Source organism: Molothrus aeneus, chromosome 15 (genome assembly GCF_037042795.1).
Source record: "Molothrus aeneus isolate 106 chromosome 15, BPBGC_Maene_1.0, whole genome shotgun sequence".
Lineage (NCBI taxonomy): Eukaryota > Metazoa > Chordata > Aves > Passeriformes > Icteridae > Molothrus > Molothrus aeneus.
In genome coordinates, this window is record NC_089660.1 from 14,799,196 (window position 1) to 14,825,250 (window position 26,055).

At 40.3% G+C, this 26,055-nt stretch overlaps 1 protein-coding gene across 2 annotated transcripts in view; it reads right to left on the minus strand.

Annotated features, from left to right (window-relative positions):
* The window catches only part of SLIT3 (slit guidance ligand 3), a 491,996-nt gene that overhangs the window by 445,683 nt on the left and 20,258 nt on the right, over nt 1-26,055 (minus strand). For both annotated transcript variants that reach the window (XM_066559986.1, XM_066559985.1), the window contains 3 exons: nt 24,247-24,318; nt 21,659-21,730; nt 1,306-1,377 (listed from right to left, as the gene is read on the minus strand). In XM_066559986.1, the coding sequence (XP_066416083.1) occupies nt 1,306-1,377; nt 21,659-21,730; nt 24,247-24,318 (216 nt within the window). The remainder of the gene's footprint in view (nt 1-1,305; nt 1,378-21,658; nt 21,731-24,246; nt 24,319-26,055) is intronic.

Genomic DNA, 26,055 nt, shown 5'->3' on the forward strand with positions numbered 1-26,055 from the left:
GTCCAACCAAGATTTTTCCAAGCAGATTTTAAGACTAAAACACATCTATAGCTTATATTTTTTAATTTTTTTTTTACATCTGCAGAATAATGGCAGTGATGTGTACAGTTTTTCATGAGCAAGTTTGGGCAACACCAGAAGTTCATTAGAGAATTTCTCCAAAATGTCAATATTACTTGTAGCACAGCACTTTTCAGCTTGCCTCTTTTAAACACAAACCAAGATCCTACTTCTTTAAAGTCATCTGATTCCAAAATTAATCTGCACTATCACCATGTGGTTTGTATTTCCATGGGAAGAAAAATTTACTGTCTAAATGGTTTGGTTGCACATTGATGAATTAAAACAATTATAAAAACCCCACATGAATGGAGAACTTTTTCAGCCACCCTGTAATAACTTCACAATTTCACAAACCAAATCTTAGGAGCTGATTTTCCATAAAGTCAAGCATTAAAAGATCAGTTTTACCAAATTTCACAAAGCCAGTGTGGATCATGAGTTTAACTTTGGCAGGATCCAGAAAATTATTTCAAACAGTTTTTGAGTACTCCCTTGAAAAGGCAGGTGACTCTTTGATAGTAACTTCACAGGCACCTGCTCATCCATTTTATTTTTATGCACTCATCCAGTTATTGTTCTACCACCACCCTCTCCCTCCTCCCAAAACAAATAATGCCAAGTTCATGATATCCTTCTCTTGCTGTTGACGTGGGCCTTGATGCCATCTAAACATTTTATAACACAGTTTTTATATTTCAAATCTAAAAAATATTGACTTTTCCATAATTTCTCCTCTTCCTGCCTGACAAGGCACCAGCCATAACTTTGCTGGTCTATCTGGCAAAGCTTTGACTCACTTGGAAAGATAATTTTCCAAACTAAAGAATTTGTAGCCACCTCCATTATTTTAAAATAAGTATAAGCACTTGTTTTTAAAATGAAATAAGTATATGCACTTTGTGGACATCTAGTCTGAACCAGATATGTGAACCTGACACTTTCCATGGTTTCTGTAGCTCTACAGAGAGGGTTCAAAATAAGTCACCTTGACGTCATCCTGGTGAATAGATGAGGAACACAAAAATTCTGTGGTTTCTCTTCCCTCTGATATTTATGCTCTACCAAATTACAACTACACACAAGCAAACATAACACATCCCCTAAAAAACCCTTACTAAGTGGCAGTTTAATATCACAGAAATTAAACCTCTCGCCGCAGTCAGAACACAAACATGTGAATCTGCACAATAAGGAACAGAAAATAGAAACACACCACAGAAAAGTAAATCAGGTTATACTTACAGCCTAGTTAGCTTCTGTGTGTTCTGGAAAAGCAGCTCTGGAAGAACTTGCAATTTATTCTTGTTCAGACGCCTAAACAGTTATAATCAGAATAAAAAAAATAGATTAGATCATCTTCCAATTGAAGAAATTTATTCTATTATGTATAAATATATGAAGCTCCCATTGTATTAAACCTCTTTCTATGAATTTGCCATTGGATGCCTTGTGCATTTTATTCATACTGCAGCCAAACTGTGTCACTTGTAGAGCACCTGCCCACATGCACGAGGTGGGGAGTCAAGGACAGGCACCACAAAGTTTTAATATGGATGAGTACAAAAACATAACTTTTAAATTCTCCTCTAAATGCCTACTGAGAATCATACACTCTGCTTCAGGAACAGCTACTGGCAGGAATCTGGATTTTCATTCTTCTTCAAAAAGTGTGGCACAGTACATTCAGTAACTTGACCAACCAAGATTATTCCCAGATTAGCTATTATTTCTGTAGTATACATAATTGCTTTATGAAAAGAATTTTCTTGAAACTTCACTTGGAAAACCTGAGCACTGTTGTAGAAAATATGAACATATGGGTAACCAGATGACTACATGGTGATTTGAAATAGAATATTAATCCTGAAGATTCTTCCAGGAACATTTTAGAGAACAGATTAGTGTGTATACATTAGTCCCTTTTACTCACTCACTATACAAGTTTTTACTCTGGTGACAACTTGCCAGTTTTTAGCAAACAACCATTCCAAGATATTCCAGCCCTGTAACTATAAAAAGCATGTGCCTCCTCTCCATAAAATGTGTGACAGCCCTGCAAAATCTGCAAGCACTTCTGCTTGTAAGACACAATCCTGTTCTTCAGTTCTTTTTCAATGAAAACACTCACCTGCTCTCACAGTCCTAATGAATGCTATTTGCATAAGGAGTTGACCTGAGCTAATTACAAACAACCCCACTGCATAAAGGGGAAGCTGAGCTGCTCTCTAAATTCATATATGAGCTTTGTGCCCCCTTTGTTCCCAATCCTTCCAGGTTAACTTTGACAGCAGATCTATTTCTGCTGAAGTTTTGATCTCCAAAGACTCCTGGAACTTTTATAAACCCACTGCTGCTTAGCAGCCCATATCTGCTTTCCACTTCTCTTGCATGCTGAGTAATTTCACTATCAGAATTCAAGAATTTTTGGAATTGAAAGGCCTTCCTGAGATCAAACTAACGTTGTGGGGTTTCATATGGCAGAGTTTTCACGTGGCCACCATATGAACGTGTCTTGTGAGACAAAGGGGTGATGGAGGAGAGGGGAATTTCAACTTCTCTTTCTGACACCTAGAACAGATCAAAGGCTGCATCTGCAGGCTCACAGAGCCTGAGCACTGTGCATTACACACACCACATGAGAACCAGTATTTGTACCTGCTGAAGTTACATCCTGCAGCTTCTACCAACTACTCAATGACATTTTTGAGATAAATGGACAAAACAGCAAATAAACTTTTAAAGAATATGAGAGATGCTAGTTTTGCATCTGAGAAAATACACATGGGAAGATTTGAAACTGGATTCCCTTACATGACATTTCACAATTTCATACCTAAGTAAACAATCTTAGTTAATTCAAGGTTGATGGCAATGTGCTACTTAGCCCTCATCAGAGTCACTGCTTTGGTTAATCATGTTTATCTTTTAGAACAACAGGATGAAATATAATGAAAAAAAAAAAACTTATTCGGGGCTTAGCACTCCTTATCCTTCCTCCTTCACCAAGGCCACCACTAGTCATTGAGACACACTGAACAAAATCAACACATTTATCATCCAAAACGTGAGAGTGCCAGTGAAACACATCTCTTACACACAGTGTCAAATGCTTATTCCTGAGTCTGATTATCATTGCAGATCTCACAATGTACACATAATTATGCACTGTCAACCCAAAGTCATCTGACTCATCTCAAAGCAACATCCCAGGAATATGTTTTAAGGTTATTCTTTTCTCTACTTGCAAGGATTTCACAAATGCTGAGCTTATGCTTATTGTTCTAAGCCAAAGAAGCTAATCAAAATCAGATTAAATTTCTAGAGCAGGAGGTTTCACACCAACAAGCACACACAAAAATATATGTAGTAACGAGAAATTGTATTTCCAGGTTAGCAAATGTTTCACTGAGAATTGAACCATTTACAACTTCCAGTGACACAAACAACCCAGAGGGGGAAAAGAGCCTAACATCAGGGTTTTTCTCTAATTTACTATCAAATTAATCCAGAAGACTGATCATTTTATGTTATTTTCTATTATTTATATGGGCCAACTCTCTCCTAACTGTGACAGCAAAAGGACCAAGTTCTCAGCTGCCCTTTTTAACTCTCCTAAACATTTTAATATCTCAACCTGAAGTTCCCTCCATACTGACTTTCTTTCAAACATTATATGAAGCAACATCCATGCAAGGACCCTTGCAGAGCTTACACTGTGATTACACTATTAGCTTACACTATTCATTAGCACTAAACATTTTGTATGGGTCTAAATGTACTTAATATCTTTAATATGATATTGTAATAAATGAAATGCTTTTTAGACTGCAGCAGAAAGGAAACTGAACTTGTATATCAAGGCCAAGAACTCAATGATATTCTGCCTTTAACTTACGTAAACTGGATTTTCAAACTCCCCCAGCACTGCTGGGCAGTGCTCCTGCACAGATTCCATCCTCCAGAAGCTTCAGGTGAGCTTTATTTCTGCCACAAAACAGAGTTTGCAGCTCTCTAATGAAAGGTTATGTTACTAATTGATAATGAAGCAAATTCATGTAACACCAAATAACACCAAACACTTGAAGACAAGTGTCTATCCCTGTCTTGTTTCAAACTACGGGACTCTCCAAACCTTCCACCACTTCCTAAGATTTATTTCAAGTTTAAACTTCCTCCAAAAGTCATTTCATTCATAGTTTAATTCTCAGGGGAGCTGTGGGAATGAACAGGGAGTTGTTTCTGTTGAACATCACCTACTGCATTATAACTTCTACTGCAATACCTACTGAAATATAAGACTAGATCACCTCATAGAAACTTAGACATACTTGATGTAGGATACATTTAACATGCTCCTATTTATTATGTGCCAGAAAGCCACCAATAGCCTAGGAAAAAATCCCAATTACACCTCTTATTTCTCCTCCTGGGCTTGGGAGAATGGCCATCAAGAAAGTCCTCAATACAGAAGTATCAAAGTACCAGACAGGATGTTTTTAAATTCCAAAGAAAGAGACAGAGACATGTTTAAAGATTATTTAATGCAAAGACCAAATGTTCTGAATGGCCATTTGTAAGCACTGTTTCCTCTGGTTTGACAAAGAGGTGCCAAACACGGATGAAATGCAGAGAAGATTCCTAACACATCATTTCACAAGGACTGGGGTTTATCCTCACTTCTCAGTATCAGTTCTAGGACAGAGAGGGAAAATTCCAGTGCAAGGTGGAGCAAACCTTGGGAATGCCAGCACAGGGATGGAGCTGTGCCCCAGCAGAGGTGCAAAGCACACCTGGGCACACTGAGGGTCTGTAGGGCTGCAGCCCCTCTCCAAACCCAATGATCCTCAGAGAGGAACAGAAATGCCCCTGCAATCACCACCCCATTACTGCATGAATCTAAATCCTGTCCAGTTTTAATTACAGCACTACTTTTGTGTCACAGACACATTTCATGAAAAAACCTTTCCTTAGGATTTTTTCTCCTGAGAAGCTGAGAGGCCTCAGGTACAAAATGTAACCAATCTGCTGCTGTGGAATGGAACAGGTGCATCTGGGATTGGGCTCATGGGATTGTTTCTAATTAATGGCCAATCACAGTCAGCTGGCTCAGACTCTCTGAGACACAAGCCTTTGTTATCATTCTTTCTTTTTCTATTCTTTGCTAGCTTTCTGATGAAATCCTTTTTTTCTATTCTTTTAGTATAGTTTTAATCTAATATATATCATAAAATAATAAATCAAGCCTTGTGAAACATGGAGTCAGATCCTCGTCTCTTCCCTCATCCTAAAACCCCTGTAAACACCATCTGATCACACTTTTGATTTTGTAACAAGTATCTTGGAAATGGTGAGGCCATAGAACAGTGAAGTAAAAACAGCCTGCAAAAATTTCATAAACAAAATGAGCCAGAATTTTCTAAAATGATTCTGTGGATGCTGTTCCTGGGACTGTGCTTTATTAACAAATAGAGATATTCCTGATTTTAAGTTAGTGACTTAAAATAGAAACAACATCAGGTCATACCTGGGAAATGAATTTAAATCCAACCCAGTTTTGCAGCTGTAACTGCCAACATCAGGGAAGAATGTCGGATCAGCTTTGTGAATCTGAACAGTAAACTACAATTAAAAAAAATATCATTATCAAACTAAATTCCTGGGACTGTTCAGACTAGGAATGCCACCTGGGATGCAGCACAAAAAGAAACCCTTGGAACTGAGCTCTCTGGGCTCCTCAGGCTGGGAGCACAGCAGCCCTGCAGGCAGGACCATCCACAGCACCCAGGCATACCCAGGGCAGGGAGGAACCTGGGGCACAGAGCCAGCAAGGATCTGCTCCACATTACGTGACCTGGGATTGCTGGATGGGAAAGCAGCTGCTCAGCCTCCAGTGTATCCCAAACTGGATGCTTTACAGCTCATAAGACCTGCAAAGTATTCGGGGAATTTGGAGCACTGGGCAGGATGATGCATAATCATGGAGTGCCTCAAACAGATTGGCTCCAGTGCTGGATCAGAGGCAGCTCTGGATGTGCACAGCATGGAGCCCAGACTAATAAACCTTCTGGAAGCTGAAGAACTGTGCAGAGAGGCTCTCCAGGAGTCATATCAGCTCTGGCAATACCTGCATTGAGTCAAATTTATTAACTCTGATTAGACACATGCTGGCTGTGCAGTCAACAATCCCCACACACTGCAGCTCCCTCAATCTTCCAGGCTCCTTTAACCACTGCTGGGCACAGGAAATGGAACTTGGCATGTTCTGTTTTGTTAGTCTGCTCCTCAGGATGCCAAAAGTGACCCAACAGAGCTGACCAGGCACCAAAAGTGCACACCAAGTCCTCGATGGGCAAGCAAAGGGTGCCCAGGAGCCATCCATCCCCTCCATGGAGCCCATCCATCCATCCCCTCCATGGAGCCCATCCATCCATCCCCTCCATGGAGCCCATCCATCCATCCCCTCCATGGAGCCCATCCATCCCCTCCATGGAGCCCACCACAGCAGGACTCTGCTCTCTCACTGGGCTCAGAGCCACTCTGGTTCTGCTGGAACACATTTAGGGAGCTGTAAAGGATAAAAGCTAAAAGCCCATACTTCTGTCTGCAGGAATTCGGTGCAAAAGTCAAATATTGCTACTTCTGAAATTATTATGTATCACTGGCACATTCTGAATAATGGCTGCTTACTAATTCTTAACACTGGATGTTGATTTCTCACATAAAATTAGTACATAAATGTCTGTAGTTCACAGCTTTATCCCATTACAAACTGCAGTTTCTTTCTTTGTAACTCAAATGACCTAAAATGCAGACTAATAGAATTTGTGACCTAAGTCCATCCATACAATGCTGCCCTCTGGTTTCTTCTGTTTTATTTAGAGCAGCCCCACACAGCATCAAACACTGTTCCAACACTTCCTCTCACCTCCCCAAACCATTTTGCTCACATATATAAACAAGTGCCAGGTTCTCCCCTGCTGCCCACCTGGGGGTTCCTGTGTCCTGAAGGCAAAGGGGGAGAGGGAAACAACCTCGGTGTCAATCACAGAATATCAAGGGCCCTTAAAAAAACAATGGAGAAGTTATTAACTGTGAAATTCCCGCCTTCCTGGCTCCAACCAGGCTAATCATATTCCTTCCTCTGTCTGAAGCTGGGATAGGAGAGAAACTTAACTATTAAGATTCCCTTGATTATTAAAATCACAGAGTGAAAAACAACCATTGAAGCCTGGAAAGAAACAATGCTACCAGACTGGAGGAAGATTGAAGATGTTTATCAGAATCGTTCTCTGAAACAAACGGAGCAAAAGACCTACACTTTTTAATATTAATTCTATTTTTGCTTTATTCCTTTTCTTCTGGATAACTTTTGGGTGAGTAAAAAACCCTCAGTATTGGTAGAAAAAATTTCTATTTGTTCTCAAGGCAGAGGGCATCTTTTCCTGGAGGAGAAACTGATTTGAGCTGCATCCCTCATGCTCACACCACTGGAAGGGTCACATCCAGTTCTGGTTCTGTTGTCTCACAGAGCTCCACTCACAATAAGAGCAAAGAGGAGCTAAATTTAATCTCTACTGAAGACACGATCAGCATAGATGGAAAAGAACAAAATGCATATGGAAGCGGAACGAGAACATTGCTCAACTTGCAGCTATTTTCATCTTTTTGCAAGAAGAATCTAAACCAGATTCTTTGCTACTGCACAAGAAGACATTCCAAGAATCCTGCAGTGTTCCACCCCTCACAGGCAGAACCTCCTTTCCCTCTCAGGGCTAATACCACCAGAGCAAGGCTTTAGAAGGTTCAGAAGAATTTCAGGGCTCAGAAATCCAATAAACAGGGAAAAGGAACATCTAAAATATCATATTTATGTATTTCTTATACAATTAGTTTGGATAATAAGAAAAAGCTTCAGTGCAATCACAACCCTTGACTTCTCACTCATAAATATCCAAGGTGTACAAGGAGAGGGTCTGAGAAGCAACATTAACAGATCACACCAAATATAATTGTAGATTATACAATTTGAGATATTTTTGAGATACTCTGAGATATACTGAGATACTTTTGAGATATTTTGAGACAGAGTATTATCAGCTTCATGCTTTGTTCTCACAGCTTCAGGACATTTTTACTCTGAGTAAGAAACAATCAGAGAAAACCCAAACCCCCTTTTCTGCAAAGTTTCAGTGAGCTGATGCTCACTCACTCCACAAGAAATTTCCTCCTTCAAAGTTCCTTCAGACATTTGCCTGCTTCCCATGAACTATGGAATCAACGTGAAAGCCCAAAGTAAAAGTAATTCAAGTATCATTTATTCAAACTGGGCAAACTGTGCAGTTTTCCAATGCAATTTGATTTCTCATTATGCTGCTGACTCTGTTTGAAAATTTTGAATACCATAACATGAGTTACCTCAGGCAAACTGCAAATATTCAGGGCCTGAGCAGAAATCACCACATTTACATGGCTATGGAGGAAAAAAGCAAAGGACCTGGCTCTGCTAGATAATCTCATAGCAAAAATCTCTTCTGCACATCTTTGTATTTCATTTACAATGTGTGGCAGTATTATACTAACATTAGTGAACACATTCCACCCAGAAGTTTAAGCTAATACACAGGCTCTGACTTAAACCTGACAGTTTTATTATTGTCTCCAAATAGAGCCATTACCTGGTTTCAACCCCACAAATGTGTGATACCCATCAGCCTCCAAATCCTTTCTACTGAGCATTGCCAGCTTTGACCCAGATCAAAGCACTTCATATTTTTCATGAAGTAAGGAGCTCTCAGTTCCTTTCCACAGAGGTTCAACAACTTTCAAGTTTAACATCGATATTCACACTGCTGCCTATTACACAATTCATTCTCCAACAGAAAAATAAAAACTACAGTGGTTTTACATTTTTTAATGGGTGGCTTTAAAGGAGCAGTCCTGCTACTTCAGCCTTTAATGTCCAGAAATTATCCAAATAACTTTGGGTTCCCTCCCCAACTCGGCCATTTATTTTATTTCGCACTCAACACATCTGGGTCTCCCCTTTGGCACTAGGCAAGGTCCCTTTTTCTCCCTTTGTTGTCAAGAGCTCTGTGGTTCTATCATCCTTGGAGATGTGGCTCAGGGAACAGGATGCATTTAAAAGAGTTCCTACAAGTTACTTTAAGGAAGAAGTGGTTACATCACAAGCTTGGGCAGAACTAATAAGCAATAAAAATGACTTAATGCATAAAAGACTGAAATAGAAAGACAGGAGTTACTGAACTCCAAGGAGTAACTAAGTTTTTCTTTGGAAGCACTGGCTTGGGAAGCAGGAACAGGAGCGCAGCCAACTGCCTGCAATGGTTTCACCAGAAAATCCTATTAGAGTCAAGAAATCCGTGTGATCATTAATGTAACTCCTCCTTTGCTCCATATCACTTCCTCTTGGGTAAGGAAAAACAGTCAAGATGCAGCACCCAGTAAAAAAAGTCAACCTTATCCATTACTTTCTGTCATCACCTCTTTATATTACTGCCCTAGGAAATAAAGCCAGACGATCTATAATGGAATTTCAATAAGGGCACTCTGAGGAAGCCCAGAACAACCATATTACAGGATTATGGTGTGGGATAAATGAACTTCTTCATCCACATGATGTGTTATTTCAGAAGCTTTTACAAAAAACCTGGGAGAGATACCACTGCAAGTTGCTAAGGGACCATTTTTTGAAGGAAAACTGTTTATAATAGTTATAACTTGGAGATCCCTTATAACAAACTTAGCAGGCTGGGTGGTCCTGGTTCACATTTTCAAAGCTGTCACAAGTAATAACCTTTATTACCAGCTTCTCATTAGACTGAGAAAGATTACCTCCCCTCCTCAGAAGTGCAGAGTACATGTCTGCATTTCAGCAGCACAGGAACTGTGGCTCTCTAACACTTCATAGCTTTCAATATTAGAATCCATCTTTTCTTTTTTTTCTTTCCTAAGTATCTCCTCATATGAAAAAATCTGACATTAGGATGGAGGACAGAACTGCACAGATGGTCTCTGGCTAGGAGCAAACTACTAACACTGGCAAAGGAAGCAGGAGGAAAAGGTTTCAATTTCAACTTTTCCCAAAGCCAACGTGAAGAAACAAAAACATCCTAACTGCATTCTTGTGATCATCAAAAATGCAATCAATGTCCTAAAGTGATACAGAGATGGAGAGAAACCTTGGTATCAACCTAAGTGAAGATGAGAATAAAGACATGTGTCAGAATGTTTATCAATGACAACAGCAAGAAAATCCTTCAAATGCAGAAGAGGCAAGCAGAGGTGCATGCCCAGTCTCTTAACACATGAGCAAGTTTACACAACTCCTGAATTACAAACATGCACTACAGTAGCTTGTATCTGTCTGCAGAAGACTTTAATGTACAAAAATTAACAATTTCTTTCAACTATCATTCAAAGAAGCCAAAAAAAGCTTGATCCATAAACCCTCAAGCAGAGATGGTCTCTGCTGAAGTTGCTTCTCAGTTTCTGACAAGTTTTAGAAAGTTCTCCTATTTCAAATCAGAAAAACTTAGGAACTCACACTGTGTAACTTCAAAACACTCATATAGAATGATAGAAACAGGGTTACTTTTTCATTACTCCACTGACTATTGTGAAAAGAACAGGAACATAATCCAAGAAACATAATCTGCTGGAGTACCCCTAAATGCCCATAACTTTTAATATTTCATCAATTTTTGTAAAAACAGTTACACAGACATGACTAAACCATTTTTTAACACCAGTGAGTAATCTCTCCAGGTCAGGGCTGAAAGCCTATGAAGAAAGGAAAAAAAAAAAAATTTAGCATTCACATCTCCAAGACATGCTTTCCCTACTGACAAGCCTTAAAAGTTTATATTATTTCTAGAAGTCAGAAATTGCTGTGAAAACTTCTAGGTACAACTCTTATTGTCATTTCTAGCAGAAGGAACAGAACCCTGTTCCTGTTTGAATAAGGCAGCCCCAGCCCTGCTCCCCACACCATCCATATATAGTAAGGAATGCTCAGGGCACTGTGGTGCTCCTTCTCCCAGGGATCTGTGCCAAGCAGAACCAGGGCAAAAGGAAGATGTGCAGGATCATCTGTCTCAAACTGGATGTTTTAAAAAGGCTCCATCCTCCCCAGCCAATGGAAAGCAATGAGGAAATGATGAAGTGGCACCAAGAGCACACTGCACACTTGAGTGCAATGAGACAACCAAAATCCAATACCAATAAGATATTGCCCTACTCAAAGAGAGCAAACAGAAACAGCTCCCAGCTGCTCTGTCAGCACTGGAATTATCTGTCACAACTTCCTTGACTGAGGAAGCCACAAGGGTAACCAGGCACAAAACCCACCTTGCCTACAAGCTGAGAGCTCTGAGTTCTGTGATAATTCCTCTGATCCACTTCTGCTTTCCCAGAAGGTTTTCAAATGCAGGGCTCAGCTGTTCTGAGGTGTTTCAGCAGCCAGCAGCTCCCATTTCTCTCCTGTATTCCCGACACACTACAGGACATCTATTCCACTCAGTCACCAAATACAAGCATGAAAATTGCACGTGGAACATCCAGAACACCTGCATCAGCCCTAAAAGCCTCTCTTTTTATTGGGAACCTCATACTAGAACACCTTGACACAAGCAGAAAGATCCAGAGAAGAGATGATCTCAAGGAACTGAGATTATGACACTAACATGAAGTTAATTTTAGCCAACATAGATTGGTTTGTTCTGTTCCATGTGGAAGGAAGGTGCAGCTTGAGGGGAGCTCCAGTTGAACAGACACAGCTAACATGGACTTGTGCCACAAAAAAAGCAAAGTCAAGACTGCACTGATCTGCCCCATGGCAGAGAGACTTCAAGACCTACACATTCATGTATTCTCCAAGAACAAAAGGAGGTTAAGTGCTTTGAATTCATCATGTTTCACTCAGGAGCAGGATTATTAAAGGATTGCTGTGCTCCCTAGCATGAAATTCAGCCAACTCTTATGGTATTTCTGGGACAGCAAGCATCATAATCCCTCTAATATGAGGAAGCTCAAAGAAGCAAAACCCTTTTGATGAAATTATTTAAGCTAAATAAAGTTCACCCAAATAATTCCAGACCACTGATGCAGCAGTTCTTACCCAACAGTAACACAGACACTTAAGCATTTCCTACAGATCTGGAAGAAATGACTGCTAAATCCTGAAGTGTTTTGCTTAAACAAATACCCTCATAAATCTTCAGCAAGTACAAAAAAACCTGCTAAAATCAAACAAACAAGGCACAGAAAATAATAATTTTAAAAGCTCTGAAGCAATGTCCAGGGCTGATCAGCTTTTCCAAGTGAGTTATGGCTCAGGGCAGTGGAAGTGTCCTTGTCCCCCTTGCTCTGTCACCACTGCTTTAGGAAACTCAGGATTCCTGCGGTTACAGAACCTCTTGTCTGCATAAACGAGACCCAAATTTGTTTTTCCATGAGTTCTTGTGGGTCAGTGACCTATTACAAAAACGTTTTTGATGAAACCAGGTTCATTTCTTTCCATGTTGTTAAAATAAACCTGGTTGTTTTGTGGCCCTGCTCAGAGGTACTAATGCAAACCAAACCCTCTCACTGAAGCATTGCATCCTGCTCCTGCCTCCTGCCCTCAGCCTCCCCTGAACTTTTCCTGTGTTTGGATTCCTCCTGTGCTGGCCTATTGACAGAGCTGCTAATGGCTTCCCTTGGAAAAGAGGGGCCAATTTTTAATTTTCTTTTTTTTTTTTTTTTAATAATGTTTGCAAAAGAAATAAAAGGTTTGCTCTTGGACCAGCCATAACCAAGAGCTTGGCTCTCCAGCAATGGCTGAGTAATGTGTAACTGTGTAATTATGTGCTACAGGCAGAGCAAGCCATGAAATTTGATGGTATTAGTGCCCTCTAGGAGCCCACAGGACATAAATACAGTAACCAGGAACTATCATTTTTCCAACTGCACATACCCTATTAGGAAATATCACCTCCACATAGGTTCAAATAAGTGGTTTCCTAAAATTATTTCATTCTCTGAATAGTCCCCAAAGGATAAGGAAGCGACAGCTGCTGTATCATTTTAAAATTTATTTCACAAGAGTCCCCTGGCAATAAACACTGGAATGGGGTTCTTGGACAAAACCCACGGACAAGAAAGAGTGGCAGGGATTCATCTTGGAACTAATTTATAACTAACACAGGCTGAACTTTTTTTTGGTGTTATTTTGGTGTGGTTTTTTGGTTGGTTGGTTTTGGGGTTTTTTTGTTTTGCTAAATAAAGATGGTCCAGCAGAAACCCAAAGCTGCAGGTAGTGCACAAAGCATCAGCTCATCAAGGTTCTCTGGTGCCTTCTTCACCTGTTCTTTCCATTTTACCTCCAGATTGTGTGGACCAGCCCTACTCCTTGCAAGGCATTCATCAATAGTGGGATGAGGAGGATGAAATTTTGACTATTTCAGAATATCTGTGCCCTTCACATCGAGCACAATTGCAATAGAAGTGTCTGGGGTGCAGGAACCCACATCATCACACAGCTGACACACCTGGAGCAAGTTTTGCCAGGCTGACTGGGGGATTGATTTCCTCAATTCATCTGCACTCTCTTTTTCTGTCCTGAAACTCCAAGTGCAGCAAATGCAGAATTTTTTTGGCAAATTGATAGCTTGCCATAATTTCAACAATGTCATAGGAAAAGGAAAAGGCAATTTTTAGGTTTTTCTTACTGGATGGTAAGAGATACAAAATATTTTCAAGCACATAACCTGTATTCACACCACACCAGCTCTCCTGTGCAGAAAGTACTGGCATTTCAAAAAGACAGATATTTCAATGCTTGCAGTAATGCCTGATTAATTTCAATAAAAACTAAAGTTATGAGCTTTAATATAAGAAAAAAAACCCAACATCAATTTCCAAGCCACAGATGCCTCTCATTTGAGGTGCCACCCTGCTCAGGGCACACCACACAGCTGAGCATTGCTCTTTTCCAAGTACCCAGCACCCACAGAATGACCAAGTCTGCCTCCAAAAAAAGCCCCAGATACATTTTTTTCATGTTTCAGCTTTTCCTTACACTTCTGTAAGTAATGCTGTTCCCAGTGACGCTTCTAAAAATCAGCTGACCTTTTCACATTGTGGTTTAAAACTACTGAAGTACTTAGAATAAACCAGAGCCAGCTTTATTAAGACACTGAACAGGACAGTGGTTTCTGTACAAGCAAAACACAGACTGGGGGCATCTGAAAATGACCCAGGTTTTGCTTCCAGAAATCATTTCAAGCTTTTTTTTTTTTGTTTTGTTTCACCACAGTCTTACTCCATGAGTGATCTATACTTACACTTGAACCACTGTGTCTCCCAAAAAATAAACAAGTTCTACCTGCAAGCCCCTATTGGCAGGAGAAAGTAAACACTAATTAATCTTGAGATACTGAGGCATGGACATTACAGAAGTGTCTCTGTGTGAATGTAGAGCAGAGAATGAACTTGGTTATTCTGCTGCACATTTATATTACACAGTATTCAGTTTTAACCATGAACAGAATTCATATGATTGGAGTTTAAGTAAAAAAAAAAAATTAAAAATCAAATTTTTATTTGTTTTTTCTAAAAAAACAACATCAATTCTCTAGTTTCAAGGTTCTGGTTACCTCAGCCCTGTGGTAGATCTTTTGAAGAAAATTCAGAGTTGCTAGGTATAATTCCTGACAAAACTGGTGGCTACAGATATGAAATCAACAAAATTCAAATGGAAATTCACGAATTTCAGACTATAAAAACGTTAAGACAGTCTTAAAGCTTTAAGTGTGCTTCATTTTGGGATGTGTGCTTACTGCTCACAGTATATAAAAAATTATTTATTATTCCTGGTCACTACCACTGTACTACAGCCAAAATAAGGGAACACTTTCTTCTGAAAAACTAATATAAATGATAGAATACTTGATTCCCCATATGAACTGGGATGAACTAGGCCTTACTCAAGTATTTTCTCCCGTCCTGAACTATTGTGAGAATCTTGACTCTATATGGAAATGTATGTACCAGACATCTTGCAACATTCCCTTGCAGAACAAAATGACTTTTTGTACTAATAGCTGCAAATTCCCCTCCTGCCCCAGTTTTATATTGATTGCATCTCTGAAGTGTGGGAACAGCAAAAAGAGAGCTCCTTTAAACAAAAGAGAATCATCATCCCTGACCATATCTGACACATCACTCACACAATGGACTGACATTTCTCTCAATTACTGGCACTTAAAGAGTGTAAGAAAAATCCATCTCAGTGAAATCTTCCAGAGCAGCCAGTGCAAGTATTGGCAGATAAGGGAAGCATGTGGGCCATACACTGGGAACATTTATTTTGGCTGTTTGAGCCAGGAGCAGCACATAATGCCGAATTAAAAGCAATACCCATTTAATTAACTTCCTTCTTCCTTCCAAGAATTAACAAAGGTGAGACTGGATGCAATACCTGCATTCCTCCCCTGTGGCTGGCTGAAGTGCACTGCTCACCTTCCATCTGCCAAGATCTATTTTACTATTTTATCCTTCTTCCCCCATACAGATCCACAACAGCTCCTCTGTCCTTACTCCTGGTTTTGTCTTGAGTGATTCTAAAGGTAAAATATCAACCACACAGCTCAGCAATCCACCATCTGCATCTTGCATAGCAGTTTCCATCATATCTCATGAATAAAATTTGTATTTGTTTTATCTTCTTGTTGTAATTCACATTCCTCAGGGAAGCTGCTGATTTTGCCTGGGTTTTGTTAAGCAAGTCTTGTAAGAAACAGGAATTCCTTACTGGTGACTTCCTCTAAAGTCAGATATCCAGTGTGAGCTCCTGCAGCTGGGAAGCCATAAAATTCCTCTGCTCCAGGCATGATGAAACATGATTTATTTTAAAATTTGATTTGGGATTGCCAAAGCACCTCAGGCCTCTCCAGGGAAAGGGCAACACATCCCTGAGATTGAAGAGGTGGTCAGCTGGTTCAGCAGGGGCAGAGTTAGATTTGGGGAAGAGAGGCAGTTCAGTTTCTTGCAACAGGTGAAAATCAGCAAATCTCCATTTCTGGGGCTGACTTCCAGCCCGGCCAGCCCCACACTCCATTTCCCATTTCCAGCAGTGCCAATGTGCAGGGCAAGCATGGATCACCCTCCTCTCCCTCCCTGCCAGCCTCCCACCTCTCCCAGCTGGTGTCTCAGCTGCCTGGGGTTGGTGCCTTCCTTTGAGCAGCCTGATTTGGGCACTCTGCAGGAAGGGTGAGTGAACACCCCCAGGGTACACCTGAGAGGGGATCCAGGGGATCAGGCACCACCAGCCTCCCCCCAGGGCAGGACCAAACTGGGCAACTCTGGGCAATAATAACATGGGGAAGGAACTTGTGAACATGGGAAGCTGCTCCATGAGGATGCTGCTGCTACTCTATTGCTACCAGGGGCAGAAAACAGCAGATGAAGTAGTGATGATGACATGGCTCACCCTTAAGCAGTAAAAAGTGCATTAGAGCCTCTGGAAACTGCAGAGCCACACTCCAAATTCACACAATTCTTGAACAAAGTAGTCAGACTCTACCCATGCAAGTTAAAACAATTCGTCTCCCCAAATAAACTCATTAATTTACCATGTATTTTTCAGAGATGATGTCTGAAATGGAAGCCCTGAACAAACCCCAGACTTAAGAGTAAAAATGAAGGGAAGGGACTCAAATAATACTGTAAAAATTCTGCAGCACCAAATGCTCCATGACTGTCCCACCAGCATCCAGGAATAAACCCAGTAGCACCCTGTCAGATACTCCCACCCAAAACATTCTGGCTCCTCATGTTGGACTTCTCACAATGTAAACAGTCACACTCATTTGAAAAGCAATGCTAAATTTGCTTGGGAATGCAAGGTAAGAGAGATTGCTGTGTCAGATATTGGTTACAGGACTCTTTTTTTTTATGACTGGAGTAATTTCTCAGAGGATGTGGGGGGAAAGTTCTGAACAAAATTAATTAAATATTAACCAATATCAATAAATATTACTTAAATTTGCAGGCATCAACCAATGCAATAAAGAGTTTTATAGTGCTTAGCTCACGGCTGCAGGCAGCACAAGAGCAAAGTGCTAATCTGTCCTTCTAACCAGGGGACCAGGACACACCTCCAGGTGCCACAACCTGAATTTCAGTGTTTATTCTTTGCCAGCTCCCACAAGGAGTGGCTCAGTTTCCAAGTGGTCTCTGATGGAAACAGTTCTCCCCCATTTACAAGAGATGGCACCACTGACCCCCAGACTGTGACCTGGGATCAGGCACCTCAGGGTTGTTTTTCCCCCATGAAGGCAGCTCCTGCAGCAGTAGGAAAGTGCAGCTCAGGTTATGACATATCCCACACCCAGTTCCTTGGGATGCTGCTGTCTTTGGGGGAAAAGCAGAGAAATCTATGAAATCCATCACTCCAGTGAGCAGAGACACCTGCAGCAGCCCCTGGGCAGGCTGGCAGCACACCTGGTACTAAACCAACCCACCTGTGGTAGCTGGAGCAGCAAGAGGGAAACACACAATTGACAAAACCAATTAAATACCCAGTCACAGCTCTAAATCCCCTTTAGGGTGCCTTTGTTCTCCTGCATTTCCAGATCAGCAATTTATGAGCACAGATTTCCAATGGGATGTGTTCCCCACCATACCACAGCAAAATGGGGACTGAAAACAAGCAAGAATTTTTTTCTGAAAGTTTACATTTGACCTGTGTGACATCTTCACAGCTCCTTGTGGCCTCTGAAATGTGTAGTGCATGCAGCTCCAGCAGGAACACCCAAACTGCTCAGCCTTGTGTAAACACCAGGGTCTGCTCCACGCTGCCAAGGATTGCCTTTGTTTACAGCAGCAAAGAGCTGCCCAAAGCTTTTATTTCTTCCCCAGCTACTCTGAAGCACCTACCAATCTCTCCACTCAGCATGGTAATTGTGGAAGATGCTTTTTGTATTACATGATTTATTTAAAGTGTGTCCAATCTCAATTTATGATATCCAGATTGTGAAGCACCACATAACAATTTATTCTTTTCCTTAGCATCTTTGGTCACTAATAGCAATTTTACAGTACACTGTGCCAAATAAATATACTTTAATACCCCAATCAAGCATTTGGGAAACTGCTTACAAAGACTCAATGCACAGTAGCATCACTGCAGTTAAAACTCAAACCTAATTTCCATTTTGACCTGTATCTTCACACACACCAAACCAAAACCATACCAGGGTTAAAATCTGGATTCTAGCTTTTTTGCTGTTTTCCTAGAGCTAATTATTTTTCCCAACTTTGAGAAGATTTGATTTGGCCATGCTTATACATTTTTCCCCCCTCCCCTAAACAACAAAAACACAGTTTTAGTGTTTTCAGATGTTGAGATCTTTTATGCTTGCTAAAGACACTAATTTGAGTAGAAAGAAGCAGCCATCAGCCAAAGTCCATTCTTTTGAAGATTACAGAGCTACGTGACAATTTCTGGCAGTTGGCCGTGGAAAAGTCAGGATCTGTTGGTGTCTTATATCCTGCCTCATTTTTCACAGAAATGTGTGACATACATCTGGCTCTGGAAGAAATGTCAGTTCATCTTTCAGGCCCACCAATTCGCCTCTTGATCCTCCTGGCACGTGAAATTTCATCATCGTTTATCTTAAAATCCTACACTGTGTTAATAGCAAAGCATAAAAGTGAAATGCTAAAATCCAAAATAGGGGTCAGCTACCTCACCACTAATCTTTATGTTCTGGAATAAAGCTCTACAACCTTGCTGTAATAAAAGCACTGGAAACATTTTGGCTTTTCCACTGTGGTGACTACCACTGGTCTTTCTCAGGATTCTGGATCTTAGCATTCAGCAGAACTTACACTGAATTTTGGGTTAGAGTCCTTCATTTCCCAAGTGCTGAGTACAAACATGCCAAAAAAAGAAGTGGTTTCTACCTTCCACTTCCACAATGCTTCATTTCTCAGCTTTCTGCTGTCACTCAAAGATACCTTGCATGATGCTCTTTCTTCAACTGATACGGCCAAATTTTATTGAACTAATATTCAATTCTGACCATATCCTCCTTTATTTGCATTTTAAGCATTAATGTCCCACCAAAAAGAAAAATCAGAGTAAATCCAAATAACAGGAGGGCCACCCCCATGGCATATTTGGCAGCAGTGGGTATCAGCTCTAAAGACATTTTATTTAAAGTTTACTTTACAGGACATGTCAAACAAAATTTTGCCTACTTGCTCAGATAATAAGGATGGAAGTGCTTCAATGTCCAAACAAGTGAAAGTAAAATGAGCTCCAATATTCACCTGAGTCTAAGCCCTTTGGAAGCCTACCACGAGGAGAGGAGTGGAACATACTTCCCTTGTTACTTTGAATGAAAACCTTCATATGTGGTATTTTGCCAGGAATAGAAATTACTCCTGTTCTTTAAAGTTTGACCCAGTACAGCTGCTTGGTTTAAAAATAAGTTAATGATTACTTTTGCATCCACTTCAATAGATCAAAAAAGAACATTATTCCAAAAATCGAAGCAATGTAAGTGATTTTTATTTGTTATTTGAAAGAAATTAAATGGAAAGAAGCCAGGTTTTTTTAAAATGCAACCAACATACTTTCTTCATTAACATTTTGCAATGTTTGACAATACTTAATAAAATAGCTTTAATATTACCTAAAATGTTGCAATTTAGCCTTTGTGAGTTACGCCAAACTTTCCACAGTCCATTCTCCAAAGCCTACTCACAGCAAAAAACCCAGATTTATAGTTTTGCCCTAAAAATGATTTAAGCTAAAATACCAAAAATTTGCAACTTTCCAGACCTCCCTTTCATACTACATTAATTTAGGAAATATTTTAATGACAGGCAATCCTAAAAGAGAAGCAGAGATGCAGTATGGTGAACAGGCCAAGTCAAGAGCTGAGACTTTCAAACATCACAGACTTAAAGAGACACTATTAAATGTATCATATTTCCTGCCTTCTGCTTTCACAATGTATATTGTTCTTATTTGCTGGCAGAGCAGGCTCTGCAGAAACACACAGATGACACTTGAGTTTTGTTTCTGGCCACCAATAGCCAGCCTTTCTCCTGGAAGCTTTTCAAAACTCTTTCAAAATTTAACCACCTGAACCTTTATCTAAATATAGGTATGAGAAAACTACAGGAGTCTTTATCTAAATATAGGTATGAGAAAGATTTATATATGTATACACATGTATATAAAATGAGCTCAAAAATAGAACTTGGTGGTGAGGATACTGACTCTTCACGATGATATATAATGTGAAAAAACTATTCTACATTGTCAGGCTATGTTTAATTTTAGAAAATTAAGCTAGGGTTGTTTTTTTTTTTCCTGAAATAAATCAGCCATGGCATAACTCTGCACCTGAAAGTACTTTCTAATTGAATATAGGTGGAAATCTGTTAGAATTTAAAACTCATCTCCCTTATTGCCATAGATGGAGCTTTCTGATTCATGACAAAAGTACTGGGTAAATTAATTTTAAATGTTCAGCACACTCATTAAACAACTCCAATGCAAACCTAATCCTGAGATCATCTGAAACAGCTTTAGCACAGCATTAGCTCAATACTCCAGACTTCTCTTGAATTATTGCTGGTGGGCACTTAACTCTTGAAAGCTGCTTTAGAAAATATCAATGGGAAAATAACAAGTCCTGCAAGAAATGCCTTGCAGATAACAGTTACTAATCAAGCATAAAAAGCCTGCATTCCAAACCAGCTTGTGATATTGTTCTGGTCACCTACCTCTAACAAAGAATAATTCTCCAAGGTATTTCAGTTTTACAGAGATTTTGTTCTGCTCCCACCATAAAGAGACAGAATTAATGATGATGAAAAGGAGCACACCCAGCTAAGAGCAGAAATTGTGTGCAGAATTCACTTTGTCCTTTTTAATATTTAAATTTATACTCCTGCAGGGCCAGGAGTTTCCTATAAACTAATTCCAGATTAAGAGACAGCTTATACTCGCCTTCTCCAAAAAAGAAAAGAAATTAACTTAATTGCTATCAAAAGCAGAGGAAATCTACAATCCATCCTCCACTAAGTCTTCCTTGCTACTCTGGAATCCACTGCTATCACTGGCATTATCCTACTTCAGAGGAAAGGAAGCAAATCAGAAAACTAAATACAAAGGCAGTTTTAGAAATACTGTGCTTCTCAAAGGAGCAAATTTAAATTTCCATCAGCATAGACATACATAAAATACAAAAACATACAATAATATTAGATTATTGTTAAAAAAAAATTCCTTCCCCCACATATCAATTTAAAGACTTGCTCAGATAATGTCCTTCTGGTAATGTTATTTCACTTCCAGTTCTATTTTCTTGGCAGTCACTCTACATTTAATTTCAAGTATTAGCTATCATGTAATGTAAATTCAGCTGTCTTTAAGAGTATATTTTAATTTAGGGTGGTACTCATCTCTTTCTTTCTTAAAGAAAGTTAATTTTATTATCATTATATATTATGGATGACCATTAAGAGTGAGGTAGAAATGTGCAGCTTTTCCATAGGGATAAATACAGATACTTACAGCCTTTCAAGTTGTTTCAGGTCCTGAAAAGCTCCACGTTCTATCACACTGATCTGATTTTCTTCCAAGTGTCTGCAATTCCAGAAATACCAGTTAATTTTAACAAAACAGAAAAGCATCCCCACTTCTCTTCAAACATTATCAAAATGCTTTTCACCCAAGTATCAATACCAGTTTTAATTGCAGATTATTAAAATAATCAGGGCGGGGGAGCACTGTTTCTCTTGGTCACTAACAGGAAATTGATTCCAAATTTTCCTCCTGACCTCCACATTTGGTAAATATTTTTGTTCCTAAACCTCTGTAACCACATTTTGCTAGAAAGGTGCTGGTCTGGAAGCTGGTGCTTACATCCCTGGGACATTCCTCATCTTTCTGGGATATTTGTGTGCCATAATGGAGGTAACTGATTTCCACAGCCCACAACAGGAACCCACTCTATGGCAATGTGGTTTTTTGTCCAGACTCTGCCCTGCACTGAGTTCAGGCTTGCTCTGGAGCAAATCCTCTGGAAGTGCTCCCAAGGGGTTCCACTCTCAGGAACAGCAGCTGTGAGCCAACTCTGCAGCCCCACTGTGCAAAATCTGTGCAAAACCACCTGGGACAGGTCCAGCCTTCCACTGGGGCTGATCCTGCTTTTCTCTCCACCTGACACCAACACTGGGACAAGTGACAAGCAAAGGAGACTGATTTCTCTCTGATTTGCAGTGTGCAGGGGATGGCTGCCATTCAGAAATGCCAAAATTTCTGCCACAGCAGAAATGCTCTTGACAGGTGAAGTGGAAGCCAAGGAGGAGAGATTGCAACAGTCCCATCTGAGGTGACCTTGTCCCTCCCTCCAGCACACAAACATCCCTGCTTCTGTGAGAGCACTAAACACCTCTGAACATTCTGTGTAAACACCTCTGAACAGTCTGGGCCCAGGGAAAACCACAATTCCTTCCTGTTCAATTCAGTCCTCTGAGGATGCTCAGAGCTTTGGACTGGACAGGAGCTGAGGGCACAGACAGCAAGAGAGGATGGCACAGGTAACACCAAGGAGATGAAAACATAAAACTACAAAACTCCAGCATGTGAACAACAGAGTCATGCTGCTTAAAGGACAGGGAGGAAAACTGCATGAGGAAAAGGGGAAAGGATGAAGCTGGAGGGGATGAAAGGGAGAAGGTTTTCTCCTTTCCATCCATTTTGAGTGTGTGGTGTTTGCTTGAGACTGGAGGGGTTTTTTTCTGCTGTACAGGGCTGTGAGTTTCCAGGTGACTTTGCTCCTAGTCCTTATTCTGATGTGTGCAAACAGAATTATGGTACCTTTCTAGGAACATTGGGACAGGCTGCAGATTTCTGTATTCCCACTGTACCCCCCAGCAAACAGTGCAGGGAGGAAAAAAAAGGAAAAATAGGGGTTTAGTGCCAGAATTATGAAGAGATCATAAGAGAAACCAAAGAAAAGTTAAGGAAAATCTGAAGGATGCTTTATTCCAGTGACTTCTGTGGCAGACACCACACTACTCAAAGTCTGAGCACAGGAATGAGCACAGGACAAAGGCACCAAAAAAGCTCTAAAGATTGCAATTGTACATTTTGGTTATTCCTGAAGGCATAAAAGACTGCAGCAGCATTAAGCAATGTCTGACACTATGAAAACCCAATCAAACTGAAACAACTACTGCCATTAATATAGTATAGAACATGTATTTTAATAGACTCTCAAAATGGTATTGACAGCTGGGATGGGAGCCAAGGAAATCTAAACAATTCCTCTGCTAGAGATGAGAGAAACACCACAAGAACAAAAAGTCTTCCCATAGATATGAGGTGTTTCCTTAGTATTTGACAATTTGTTCATAAGTGTTAAGGTAGCAGGAGCTAAGACTCACCTTTTCCTCAGCAGGACTTAAATATTAATTTAATTATTACTAAAGAACTCTAACAGTTCTTTAGTTCCAGCTTTAGGGGTTTGTTTTAGAAGATACTCAGAGGAAAAAATTTCATCACTAACTCAGTAGTGCTGTTTGAGGTTCATTTAGAGAACCCAGGAATGACAAAGTCTGCAGCCTGATCCTCAATACCTATCTACAGGTATGGTTAGCTCTTGACAGATACTGAGCTCATGAGACAGCACAAGCTGAAATCTTTGTATTCATGACTGTATACTAGACCAAAAAACCTCACCAGTCTTGTTGTGTTCAAGTTCTACAGCTATTCTTGATCAGCTTCTGCTTAGTACTATGCAAACTGCTGTTAAAGGTACTGTACCTCACAGTGGCCAAAATCAAAGTCCCATTTGCTAGTGTCTCAATAGAAGAGATTTCTGCATGAGTGATTGCAAAGCAGACCAAAATCTTTAGCACATGACTTATTCAAAGCTAGTAAGCAACAACTCAAAAGCAACTCCAGTCACTTTAGTATAGAACTAAAATTTACTGTTTCACATAACAAACTGTTCAGGTTGCCTGGTTTAAAAGAATACCAACAACTGAATAATGTACCAAAATTACTGGAATTTGATCCCTGGAATTCAGGAATTCTAAGTACTAGCACCCTAAAATAGTCTCACAAAAACCAGACAAGTTTTGTGTTGTACTCACAAGACACGAAGATTCTTCAGCCCCGTGAAGTCTGTCTTTGTGATTCTTGTGATGTTATTTTTTTCTAGATCCCTGCAGAGGAAAAAGAAAGCAGCATTCAGATACCATACCTGACACCCAAAATCCCATTAGCAGAAAGTATCTGCCGCACCGGAGTGCCCAAAAGCTGCTCAGACTGTACAAACAAACATTAAAAGCATCAAAATCTCAAATAGCAAGTTATCAATCCCGATGCATTTTGCCGCCTCCTCCTCCTCTAAGTTGTTCTTGCAGATGAAATTTCCCCTAAAAATGGGTTTCTCCCATTTTCAGTTCTAGTGTCAGTGCTCAGTATATGTTTCTTTCCCCCGAGACTATAATTCTGTAAGAGGCTGTGTATATCCAAGACCCAATTAATACCAAACAGCTGAAACAAGTGCACAGGGCCCCAAAATTATTATTCTAAAGCCAAGTGATTCCAACCTGCTGTGGAAACTTTGACCACACAGAGCCTGAAAAGAGGACAACTTAGCTCAGTGACTCTTTGTGTGCTCCTACCCAGCTGACTGGAACTCTCCCTGGTGCCACAAGACCTGGTTTGCCATTTTCTCTCCTCTAGACCTGCCTTTGCCAAGAACCCCTGAAGTCCTGCCAGTTGAGCATGTCCTGTTACTTGGCTGTAGATATTCCATGGGTTTCAGTCCTGTCCACACTGTTCTCCCTGACCTAGTGCTATCCAACAGGGACAAGACAAACAGCTGGTCTTCCTTTCTGGTCTTCATGCCATCAAAAATACGGCACGTAGACACAAAATGTATAATATGTTTGGCATAACTTTTTCGAACATTTGACATCAATCTTTCTATGAGTCTAACACACAAGCAAGACCTTAACTGGGTTGGAGCAGTATGTAATGCACTAGAGCACAGAAATAAGTGTTGAAGAATATTGGAATCTACTTCTAATGGTTATTGACAGACATCAAAATAATACTAATAAAATGCTTAAGTCATAAAATGGATTATAAACAGATTCCACAAACTATAGGCCTTAGTTCATGTCTCTTAGCACGAGACATTTCTGTAATTCAAAAAACAGTCTCCTGTCAGGAAAGTAAGGAAAAAGACAAGGAAATGAGGGCGAAAAAGTCCCTATGTTTAAGCTCTATGATCAAGACAGCCTGGACCCCTACTTGAATTTGTCAGCTGTATTTTAAAAGGCTCACTGAAGAAAAGAAACCACCAAGCCTGTACAGACACTTTCACTGCCTGTACCAGCCATTCTCTTTCATTTGTCTTCATCCTCTCAATTGACTCATGCTTTTCCCCAAGAATACCTTTGAATCACTGCCTGCATCTTTCAGATTTTCCAGCCTAATTTCCTCTTTTGTTCTCAGTTCAGTTCTTCTACCCTGGTGCATCATTAACTACTCACTGGTGTGCCAGTGAGCTGATTGCAAGGATCGCTGGAAAGAATTACGTCTGGAGTAAGCAGCGCGTAAATAGCTGGTGTTTGAGTCGCACGTTGCTCCCCATCTGCTTTTCATGGCATTCCATCACAAGCTTTCCCTTTATCTCAGAGAAGCTCCAGCAAAACACAGCATTCAGCTGCTTGGAATCCCCCAAGGCAGAGAGGAGCCAGCCAAGGGACATGGAGCAACACGGTGTCCATGGCCCTGTTTTTTGTGTATTTTGGTAAGACTTGATCCCAGCACAGCTTTACTTGGCTTCAATGCAGGCAGAACCCTCACTCCTGCCATGCACACAGCAACCTCCCCACCACACCCAGCCTGAGACAGCAGTCCCACACACCAGCACAATTCCCCAAGAA